Here is an 11565-nt window from a genome sequence, read left to right as displayed (position 1 = left end):
TGTCCGCTCCTCCTCTTGAGTACAACCTTCTTTATTGATGTGTAACAATGCCCAAGGGCTGGGTGAACTACATAATCAAAATCAAATGCCAGCTTTCTACAGACTTGGCCAAAACAGCACAGCCCAAAACACCATTTTAAATTTCAAGAAATCTGAGGACATTTCATTCATAGTCTTGCTTTTTACTGTTGTTGATATATACACCTTAATTTCAATTGCCCGTTGCAGATCCACATTTAAAAAGAAAAGAGCTCTTATTCTAATTTGGTAGAAAGCAGAGCTATCGGTGTGAAGGACAATGCAATATCAAAATACAGCTGCTTTTCATCCATACTAGTCTAAATTAGAAACATGCTGCCATTCACAGGGGCTCTAATAACACGTGCACGTAAGCAGTACTGAGGCCTACGGGCCGTGTGGGTTTCTACCCAGCATCTCACCCTACTCTGGGTCCTCATCCTCATCTGAAAAATGGGGGACCGACTTCTTTGCGACAACGTTGTCCAGTCTCTGTCCTTGTAGATATGGATTGATACTCTGGAAAAAAAAAAGTTTGGTATTATACCCGAACATCAGAAACAGACATCTCACAAAAGAAAAGACGTGAGTGAGAATTGTGTCTGGCCTATTGGGTTAAAAACAAGGTAACAGTGGTACCTACCACCTACCACATGATTATTTCAGTGCATCTTCAAAATCTCAGTGGCCTGAGAAACACTGTTTGACTGACAGATGTCTTTAATTGTGTCTTGCACACAACCGAAGAGTTCTTTGGCACAAAGCTTTGGAGTGAATCAGCTAACAAGTTCTCACTACGACTTAGATACCAAGCCCCATATGAAATAAAATTATTGTTCTATGGCCTTATTTAGTGGAAGAGAGAATGTGAAATGCATTAAAGTATATTTTATAAGAATGTTCTAAAGAAGGCAACAGATCAAGTAGGAATTAGTGTCTGTAGACTGGTCATAGGACATCCTGTTGCTGTGTTGATTTTTACATGCTACCTAATTCTTCCATTCTACCTAAAGAGGATTCATCAGTGACCCTAGCAATCATTTCCACCTTCAAGTTCAAAAGCTAAAGAAAAGAAGTAAGCTCTGCACAAGGTGCCTTTACTTTGGACTCAAGACTTTGAAATCTCTCATCTGTTGCTATTCTGAATGAGTCAAGGTTTTTCCATTCCTTCTTTAATACATATCCACTTTTTGAGGTTTGGATTTGAACTAGTAATTGGAGCTTTATAACATAGTATTTACCGAGCAGAAAAAATTTCGGAAGGTATTTGTTTATTGACGTCCCCTTCCAATAACTGGACAAAAATATAAGCAAGAGGCTGTAGTTACAAATGATCATCCATCCCAAGTCCCCATGGATGAATGGAGGCAGTTCACAGGTAGGTCTCTCTAGACAAGGGGACATTGTCTGCCTTGGCTCTTTTGAAGGGTGATCAGGTCATTCTCCGAAAGAGATTTTGTAAAAGTCCTTCCACATTCTGACAGCTAAATGCATGAATCACAAAAGGCCCAACTCATCCAGCAAAAATGCATTACAAACTGAGAATTACAAAGTGTGCAACGTCCTCATATCTGAAAAGTGACACGTCACAAAAACATAGTACTTTGCTGGGAAGGCATCTTTAACATGTTTAAAATAACTAAAATGCTTTCTACATCAGAGATTGTCAACGAGAATGGCCTGGCCGACTCGAGAGAGTCATATTAAAATTTCCGGGTAGGTGACACAAGTGTGCACTGAAAAAGTGTACTCAATATCATAAATATCTATTGTTTTTTAGTAACAATATTTACCTGAAAATTCTAAGACATTAAAAAAGGATATGAGATTTCCATATTTATCAAATATGGGAATAAAAGGTTGATAAACTCTTTAAGATAAATAGATCTCAGATATTAACAAGATCCATCTTAATGGTTAAAGTTTGCAAAGGGGAGTTGACTTTCTACTCATGAAGCAGGTGGAATTCAATTAGATTTAAGCAAATAAAGTTACATAAAACTACCTGGGGGTCTGTTGTAACTTTGGGGAGAATCCCTCTGGGTAAAGGGACTTTCAAAGGAGCAAGTCCTTCCACCTAGACCCAGAAAATGGCAAATACTGGGGGGTGGGGGCCGGGGGGGAGTAAATTAGTGAGGAAGCAAAAGGAGCAATCACTTGAACTTTTTTGATAAATGTTCATCAGTATTGAATCCTGTACTTAAAAGGAATAATAATAATGATACTTGATTTTAAGTATCCTCTGAAGAACTCAAGGCACTTACGTATCTATCTCCTCTCCTGGGTGAGAGGGACTGGCTAGGTTACAGAGAGAACATTTTTTTCCCCATTTCATAACTGGAAGAACCATTGGGAGCCTTGGAAACCCACAGCAGATACTGAGCTTCACTGGAGAAAGCCTTGGTGATGGGTGCACTTGAGTAGGTGATTAAACTCTTCAATCAATGGGAGCATCGCATGAGGCCTGATGGCAGGGGAAGCAAGTTCTGTGTCCCCCTGAGTCCCCAGGGGGCCAGGATTTATGACATGACCATGGGTTTTTGTAGATGTCTGAGAACAGGAAGAATTTGATACGACTGGGTCAAAATGACCCTTATTTTCATAAATTCTAGGCCTTTCCTATGTGGAGAGGAAGTTGAGACCAAAGTACAATCCTTTATAACATGTGTCCTAGCCAGAATTCTGAGTTTTGGTAATCACTGGTCTCATGGAAAAATGACCTAAATCCTGACCCACAGTCACTAGCCGAGTCAGGGCACAAGGAACGGTGAGCCAGGAAGTAGAGACAATTAAAGCTTCATGCTAAGTTTTTCATTTTGGGTCGGCCATTGGTCTTATTTGGAAATGTTCTTGTTGTGCCATGGGGAGATACTGGAGCCATCTTACCGGTAAATTATGTGTATTCTGAGGTCCTGAAATAGAATTTCTTGATGTTCTCTCAAGACCACATTACACCCTTCAGACCCTTCCTGTCACCATTTGCCAATGGAAACTGTAATCACCCAAGAAAAACCCCTAATAACCCTGCTAACCCTCCCAAAGAAGATCAGTTTCCAGACAACTTTGCTTCTCAAAACTGGCCACGTGTCAGGCAGCAGAGGGGCTTGGAACTTTCTGTTGCGGGGGCCCGTGAATTAATGCCGTGTCCAGAAGATCTATGCCTTCTCAAGCACTCGGACTGGATTTGGCAGAACTGTGCAGAATGGCCACAACTACCACTGCCCAGGTTCCCAAACTTTGCCGAGATCCAGGCACTTGCTGTTTTTAAGAAATAGTGGCCTTGAGTATATGGTTTGGTTTGTACATTTAACTAATGTGGTTACTACATGGCACTTTGCTATATAATAGCAGGACTTTAACTTTTTCCTCCACCTGGTCAGAGGAGAGGAGGGGGTTGCCAGGCACTTCTATCCACTAGAGCACCAGTGGATTGTCAGAATAGTCACTGATCACTTATTCAGTCTCGCTGCCATTAAATACATTGGAAACCCAAAGCAGACTTGACATTCAGCTTTACAAGAAGCAACACCGTAGTGGCTCAACGCACAACACCCAGACCAACCTCCCACCACAGGCAGCCCTGAGATGGTAAATGAGGAAGCCGGCAGCAAATTCACCGGTCGGCAAACAAATGTAACAGATGAAGAGCGTTTCACATCAATTTGTGCCAAGGCTGGGGAAGGGGGCTGGGCTAGGTGAAGAAAAGCTGTGTAGGAGGAATGAGGTTTGTTTATCTCATCCTTTGCCCTACATTCCTTCAAAATTATTGCCTGGAGCTTGCAGTTCAGCAAGCACGTACTTGTTCCTGTCTTTTGTGTTTATAGAATCAGTGCAGATGTGTGCACAGCTGCCCCCAGCGGCCCAGAGCCCCTCTAAGGAAAGACACCCTCACGTGCTCCCCGAATTCCCACACCCACAGGAGGGACGCTACACCCATTTCGCGAATGCAGTGGAGGTGGTGGGATCACCATGCAACAGCCCTCCACTCAAAACCATGTGCCGAGTCGTGGGGAGGCCACCCCAGAAACCAAGAGCGTGGCCCTCGTTCCACGGGACCCGAGTTCCGCCCTCCCAGGATGGCTCATGAAAGGCCTCTGCTACTTTCCGACAACTGAGGGGTCACACTCAGAAAGCTCCAGGCATCCCACCAGCAGCTCAGCCAGCCACACGTTACCCTCCGCTTTCGTGTCTGTCCTCCCTTCATCTTCTCGTAAAGGAGTTTCTTGTTCTAGAATGGGGAGAAAAGAAAACACGAACACAGAAGTTATGGATCAAATTTGGTGAACGTCTATTTTAGAAGCGATACTTGGTGTGTCCCCCTGGATATTTGCACACACATATTTTGGAAACAAAGTTAGATGAAAGGAATGTCGCGTCAGAAAGATAGACCACAAGAGAAAGACTGGTGGTTGTGTAGCTTTTAATAAAGTTCTCTGCAATGCCCCGAGGCACACCAGTGTCACCAACAATCATATAAACAGGAAAATACGACATTCTAAAACACAAGAGGCACTGGAAACTCAGCTCCTCACTTTGAACAGCCTTTGTTTAAAACAAACAGTTTTATCTCATTTTACTTTTGTATCCAACTCCCTTTTTATGAGCTGTACACATAAACTGTTCTCTAGAGGAGTGTCTGACTATTAATAACAATCCTCTATGTAAATAAATGAGACATCCTGACTTCTGTAACCTTTCCTCCTGTGGCTTAAGTCAGTGCCCCCAGTCAAGACAATCGGAAAACCATTTGGTCTATAACATTTTTAATAGAGTGAACCTTTTAAAAACTGCCAAAAAACTTCTTGGCAGAAGGAAAGCTATGTTGGGGGAAGAAAAAAAAAAACGGGCTCTGTTACCACAGTTTGTATAAGTGTTTCCACATATTGCTGTATTTCAAGCACACAGTGGATTTAAATGAGCTCTAGAATATCAGACACAAGTTCCACAGGTTTCCCTACTGAGATTATAAAAGACAGAACACTTAATCTGAAGGCAAAATGGGAGAAGGGGTATTGGGGGGACTTACTTGTGTTTTTTTTTTTCATCCAAAGGGAAATAATGCATGAAAGAGATGATTGCATCTTACTCTAAATAAAATATACTGCCATTGATTTTTTTTTAAAGAGATGACAGAGTTCTGTTAGGGACCAAGTTTATACAACACTTGTATCCTCTGAACTGTTTTGGATATAGAGATTTTTTTTTTAATGGTACATTTGGAAATACAAAGGACAGATGCCAAGAATGAGCTTCATCATTTTCATGTTCATTAAAATCTACCCCACCCGCAATTTACAATGTGGATCTCTTGCCCAACCTCGACTATGCAGGGAGGCTGCACCAGGGAGTGAAGGATCTAGAGTACCCAATAGGCCAATACTGGCCACAGCCTCGGTCTCCTGCTCACTTGGGAAACTGGTCAATCTAATATTAGAAGGGAGAAAAGGCAGATGTGCAGATCACAGTCTCAAAGAACAAGCACATCGCCGGGAGGCTCATTCTTATCCTCTGGAGTTGCATTTCTGTGGACGTAACAACTCCTGTTGTGCAGAGAACATCTGGGAGTTTGCACCAAGGCTGGGGAAGGGCTCTGGGGGCTGGGAGGTCAGGACAGAGGCTCTTCATGTGCACCATCAGGTTCATCTGCCTGTGTGGGCAGGAGCGCAGGGGGCCCAGAGCTGGAACGAGGGGGTGGGGCAGCTGGTCAACCGTGGGTGGCAAACTTCCACTGCACCACCCGGGGGGTCAAGGCAGCATCGATTCAGTTCAACTCCTTCAGAAGGTTGTGGGGCATGGGAATGCACGCTGGTGCAGCCACTCTGGAAAACAGTATGGAGGTTCCTCAAAAAAACTAAAAATAGAACTACCCTACCACCCAGCAATTGCACTACTAGGCATTTATCCATGGGATACAGGTGTGCTGTTTTGAAGGGACACATGCACCCCCCTTGTTTATAGCAGCACTATCAACAAGAGCCAAAGTATGTTAAGAGCCCCAATGTCCACTGATGGATGAATGGATAAAGCAGATGTGGATAAAGCAGATGGATGAATGGATAAAGCACAATGGAGTATTACTCAGCAATCAAAAAGAATGAAATCTTACCATTTGCAACTATGTGGATGGAACTGGAGGGTATTATGCTAAGTGAAATTAGAGAAAGACAAACATCATATGACTTCACTCATATGAGGACTTTAAGACAAAGAACAGATGAACAGAAGGGAAGGGAAACAAAAATAATATAAAAACAGGGAGGGGGACAAAACAGAAGAGACCCTTAAATATGGAGAACAGAGGGTTACTGGAGTGGTTGTGGAAGGGGGGATGGGCTAAATGGGTAAGGGGCACTAAGGAATCTCCTCCTGAAATCATTGTTGGACTTTATGCTAACTAATTTGGATGTAAATTTTAAAAAATAAAAAATAAAACAAGTTATATAAAAAAAGAGAAGGTTGTGGGGCAGATTATACAAATAAGAACCTTCATTCGAAAAGAAATGCCAAAGGTCTACCAAGTTGTCCTCCCAGAGACAGTCCCTGGGTTTCCCTAAGAGCCAGGGTTAGGATTAGCCGGATGAGAGTTTCCCATCCCTGCATGAAAGTGGCTGGGGCATTCCCGACTAGCCCTGCTATTACTGTATGGATGTGAGGCAAGGGCTGCAGGTACAGTGCGGGGGGAAAAGAAGTATACAAAAAGAATGAGAAGAAAACAGCCCCCCTCTCCTGATACCCATTCCTTGTAGACAGGGTAGGGATGGGGGAGCGGTGAGCCTGTTTTCCATGTGAGTAGCAGGTTTGAGTTCACAAAAAGGGCTTTCTATTGTGCCATCAAGATTTTGGACAACTGCCCAGATCTTGGTTTCAAATTCCATTCCTAAATGGAACCAGGGAATGGAGAATGTCTGAATCCAGGGCTAGGGCAGGGAAAGTTTAAGGATCAATGGAGTTGAAACATCTAATTGTCCCATAAAGTAAGAACGTGCTCAAGAAGTGATGAGATGTGTCAAAGGGAAAGAGAAGCCAACTTGGAGACTCCTGCTGGCTATATCTAGGACAGAGTGAATGCCAAAATAAATAATAGGAATTAACCAATCCATACTGATAATAAATAAACAGATTTTTAAATAAATAAATGAATAAAAGGGGGGACTGTTGTTTAGAGTCAAATGGCAACCAGTAAATGCAGAATGAGTAATAGAGTTTAAAAATCACTGTTTTACAAGTACGATGGTTATGACTGATTTTAGTGAGTATCATCGATGAAGACTAAGATTGTTGGTTGAAAGTTTAATGGGGACCAAACATACAGTTGCAACGTACCTCCCCACAGATGATTAATTTCAAAGGGGGGAAAAAACAGTAATTTTACACTTGAGACAACCGGTAGGCATCACTTAGAACAAGTCACCAATTCTGGGACAGAGTGACATCATGTGCCTCCTGATGTGAAACACTAAGAGGAACGTATCAGAAAGGCAGAATTCAAACCTAATCACATGGAAACATGAGACGAACCCAAAGTGAAGAGGATTCGACTCTTCAGCTGTGTTGAGGTCCTGAAACACAAGGAAAGGCAGAGAAAGTCCTTGCTTCTCGTTCCTCTCATGGAGTCGGCTCTGGCCATGATCAGCTGGTTCCATGGGAGAAAGAGACCCTAATCACCCAGCGGGCTGAGGAAAAGATATGAACAGCGCTTGGAAAGGAGAAATAGTTGCTTTTCAAGAAAACATTTTCCTAAGCAGCAGTCAGCAATTACTGTGTGAAGGAGGGGGTGACTGACACCCACAAGAGCCAGCCTTTGGGTATAGCCACTCCACACTGGGGGCACACACACCATCCAAAAGATAGCCAGTCCTAGACAGGACTTGATGGGACCACAGTACAGGACACATGATGAGCCATGAGCCATGAAAAGATAAGAAATCTACCAGTTTTTAAAGAACTCCTGAAGTCAGAAGATCTAGTTCAAATCCTACCTCTGCTGATAATCAGCTCTGTGGTGTTGAGCAGGCTACTCACACCCCCTAAGCCTGTTTTTTCTCATCTGTAAAATGGGCGTGTTTGGGATGGGCAGATTGAGTGAGATAATTCATGTATTTAGCACAGTGTCTGGCACACAGTACATGCTTAATAAATATTACTATTTACTATCATATAATAAAATACAATTACTATTATTCTCAATCTCCATTCCCATCACCCAACACAGGGCCTGGAAGGCATGTGATGTGCATTTAAAAAATCTGTCTTGATGCATTAACAAAGAGAAAGTAATGCAGGAAACGAGACAGACGCTGATATTTCTAATATATGAATCATTGCTAAAGACCCAGCTGAGCTCCAGCCAATGTCAAAGACAGGCAAACATTATTAGCATATAAGGAATCGTGGTCTTGTGTGCACTGTTCTTGTTTAAGATAATTACGTTGTTAACTTAAAATCTGGTTGAGCTTAGGACAAGCTTGAGACCGTCATTCCATCCCCCTTGGATACGGGAAGACTACTGTACTCGATTCCCACTACCATGTGAAGTTCAAGCAAATCATGTTCACTGCCAGGTGGTACTGAGAAAATAAATGAGAGAAACTTAGGTTTAAATAAACATAATTACTGATGATAAAAGGCATGTAAACATTGTTTCTGGTCATTGATCTGTAATAGTAATCTATCCAGGCTTTCAAGAAGAGGCAAGGAAAGTTGGCAGGAGAGAAGTTTCCATCTCTCCTGCTTCCTCAAAAGGGCTCTCTGCCCTCACTCACACTTTTCCCAGTCTCACTCTTGCTTCCTTTTGCTCATCTCCAACCTACCCGTTCTTCAGGGGCCCTTCTCACCTTAGACTTCAGTGTTGCCTTCAACTTCCTCGCTGGCAATTGTACAATTGGCTGTGCAAGCCCTCCATCTTAGATATTCCTTATCTGCCCTTATCTTCCCTCTTTGCCAGTAATTGTACCTCCTAGTGATCACAGCATAGCTAGAACATGAAGCCGGACCGTGCTACGTTGGGTTTGTTGTGTTTTCACATTTCTTCTCAACCACAAGGTGGTAAGTTCATTGAAGACCAGCACCATGTCTCAGAGACTGTTATAGATCAAGCACCTAGTGCAGCATCTGGAACGAAGCAGGCTTAGCATCTTCCACTTGTTCTTTGCTGAAACTGGCCCTTGCTTCTGTGGATTTGCCCGTCTCCTGCGGATTCCTTCCTGGGGCTCCTCTGTTATCTCCTGCTCTTCTCCACCTTCTCTGCTCCCCTCTTTTCCTCCTACCTCCCTCTCTTCTTTATTCCTTTCTTTAAAAATTTCCATCAGAAGAAAAGTTCATGCCATCCATTTCACATAAACCTGACATAGCTCTTCCATCCTCCTCCTACTATATTTATGCCATATACCAGTTCTAATTGGCTCCCCATCTGCCTTCGAAATGTCTTAGATTCTAATCACATTGACGAGGTTCACTCAAATTTACTATGTTCATGGCCTCCATAACTGGAATTACTTCCTACACTTTTTTATTTCCTTTAATCTACTCTTCTCTCTTTCATCCTTCCATATGGCACCAGAAATAATTTCTTTTATAGAAGACTTTCATGATTTCAGTCTCCTATTCAAGAACCTATAGATGTCTACCTCTGTAATTTGACATGTTTCAATTCTACTAGTAGGCTTCAGAATGGCTCCGCGAACCATCTCTCCCTAACCAAACTGTTTGTAAAAAAGAAGAGAAATAGAATTATTGCATGTTGGAGGGGCGCCTGGGTGGCTCAGTCGTGTTAAGAGTCTCACTTTGGCCCAGGTCATGATCTTGTGGTTTGTAGGTTCGAGCCCCACACCAGGCTCTGTGCTCAGAGCCTGGAGACTGCTTCGGATTCTGTGTCTCCCATTCTCTTTGCCCCTCTCCCACTCATTCTCTCTCTCTCTCAAAAATAAACATTAAATTTTTTAAAAGAATTATTGCATATTGGAGAAAGCAAAATTGCTTTGTTGTTTTAAGATGGGAAAGTGTATATGGTGAGGGTAGGTTGAAGCAACTGAATGCAATATTAAAGCAAGATAATGGAGAAATGAAAGTGGTAATTAATGAGGAGAGGCACCTTTCTCTAAAACAGTGCAAGGAAGGGAAGGAGGTTACTCCTAAGACTAAGATAGTCCCAGTAATGAAGGAATCAAGGTCAGCTGCCAGCAATGAGCTGAGCAGGGACAAGTAGCTCTAGAAGTGCTTAGGCAAGAATATCTGCTCATTCACTCGTTCCACAGATGTACTGACCACCTGCTTATCCACGAATTAACACTCCTTAGGATTTTTCCACTTTTCTCAGCATCTGATTACACGGGCCCAACCACAGGAACATAGCTCCATTCCCATTCAACTGTGATCCTGTTTGACCCATTGTTCCAGCCTGTTGGGATCTTCTCGAATCCCGACTCTGTCATTCAGTGCTTTACCTTCCAACTTTGTATCATCATTTGAGAATCTGGTAAGTACCTGTTCAGTATTTTTTATTCAAAATATTTTATTACAATTTCATATTTAATATGTGGAATGGGGTAGTACTAAGACATGCAGGACACCATGTGGAGTCTCCCTCCCTATGGACATGGATGGACTCTTCAACAAGCTCCCTCCTGGTGATGTTCTCTTGCCAAGGCTGTATCTCTCCACCTCTTTCAACAGGAGATCATGAAAGATCTCATCAAGTACTTTGCCGAAGTCCAAATACACCACGTTCACTTCATTTCCCTCATCAAGCTGGCAAAGTCAATGAATAACGCTGGCAAATAGATCGACAAAACTTGTTTTTAACAAACATATGCCAAATGGTGATGATTTCTCCTTCCAAATGCTTACAATTTTCTTAACGGACAGTTATAGATTCTTGCCGGGTACTGACAGCAAGTTCACTGGTACACATTTTGGAATTTTCCTTCTCTTTCCATAGAGCAGAATTACATTGTCTGTGTCTAAGCTTCTGGCATCATTTTTCCTTGGTTCTGCAGAGATCATCTCCCTCAGTCTACAGATAATTGGCAATTTTTTTTTTTACCAAAAAAACCCACAACCCATATACTTCCTATATGTGCTTTGTGAAACACTGACAAGACTTACACAGGCTGTGGAGGAGACCAGAGTAGAAGCCTTTGGAGACTACAGCTGATGAGCAGGTTAGAGATCACTGACTTGGGATGGGTTGGTATATCGCGTCCTAGACATGCATGTGGTTTGGTAATTAACTAACATGCCTCTCAACCAGAAATTTCTGAAAAAAATCACCTTCTAAACATTTTTTCTTCTCTCACCCCACCCTATTGCTCATCTCTGCCATCAGTACCAGAGTGTAACATCTACTAGTCATTAAGATCTGACTTACCCACTTGCCCAAGCCTGGATAGTCATGTTCTGGATCAAAGAGGTGCTGGTGCAGCTGGAATTCTCGACTGAACTCTGCTGTGTCCGGGGTGTTTTCCAGACATCCATCATCTACTGCAAACAGCAAAAGGCTTTTGAGGAATGGCCAAGGTATCTGTTGTGGTTCTAAGAGTTAACTTATTA

At 42.6% G+C, this 11565-nt stretch overlaps 1 protein-coding gene and 1 long non-coding RNA gene across 3 annotated transcripts in view; one reads left to right on the top strand and one right to left on the bottom strand.

The window, feature by feature from the left end:
• Nucleotides 1–15: 15 nt before the first annotated feature.
• SCG5 (secretogranin V) overlaps nucleotides 16–11565 on the bottom strand; it is a 59894-nt gene continuing 48344 nt past the window's right edge. The window contains exons 4-6 of one of the 2 annotated variants that reach the window (XM_047862677.1): nucleotides 11384–11493; nucleotides 4193–4246; nucleotides 16–537 (exon numbers count right to left, since the gene is read on the bottom strand). In XM_047862677.1, the coding sequence (XP_047718633.1) occupies nucleotides 442–537; nucleotides 4193–4246; nucleotides 11384–11493 (260 nt within the window). In that variant the 3' untranslated portion in view covers nucleotides 16–441. Of the gene's footprint in view, nucleotides 538–4192; nucleotides 4247–11383; nucleotides 11497–11565 lie in introns of both variants that reach the window. The other variant, XM_047862676.1, reaches the window with a different exon arrangement.
• On the top strand, nucleotides 1317–11425 carry LOC125167858 (uncharacterized). Its single transcript, XR_007152975.1, has 3 exons — nucleotides 1317–1396; nucleotides 10334–10492; nucleotides 11342–11425. It is a non-coding gene; the product is annotated as an uncharacterized LOC125167858 (long non-coding RNA).

Source organism: Prionailurus viverrinus, chromosome B3, assembly GCF_022837055.1.
Source record: "Prionailurus viverrinus isolate Anna chromosome B3, UM_Priviv_1.0, whole genome shotgun sequence".
Taxonomy (NCBI): domain Eukaryota; kingdom Metazoa; phylum Chordata; class Mammalia; order Carnivora; family Felidae; genus Prionailurus; species Prionailurus viverrinus.
The sequence above is the reverse complement of the archived record's forward strand: the minus strand, read 5'-3'. Positions and strand labels throughout refer to the sequence as shown.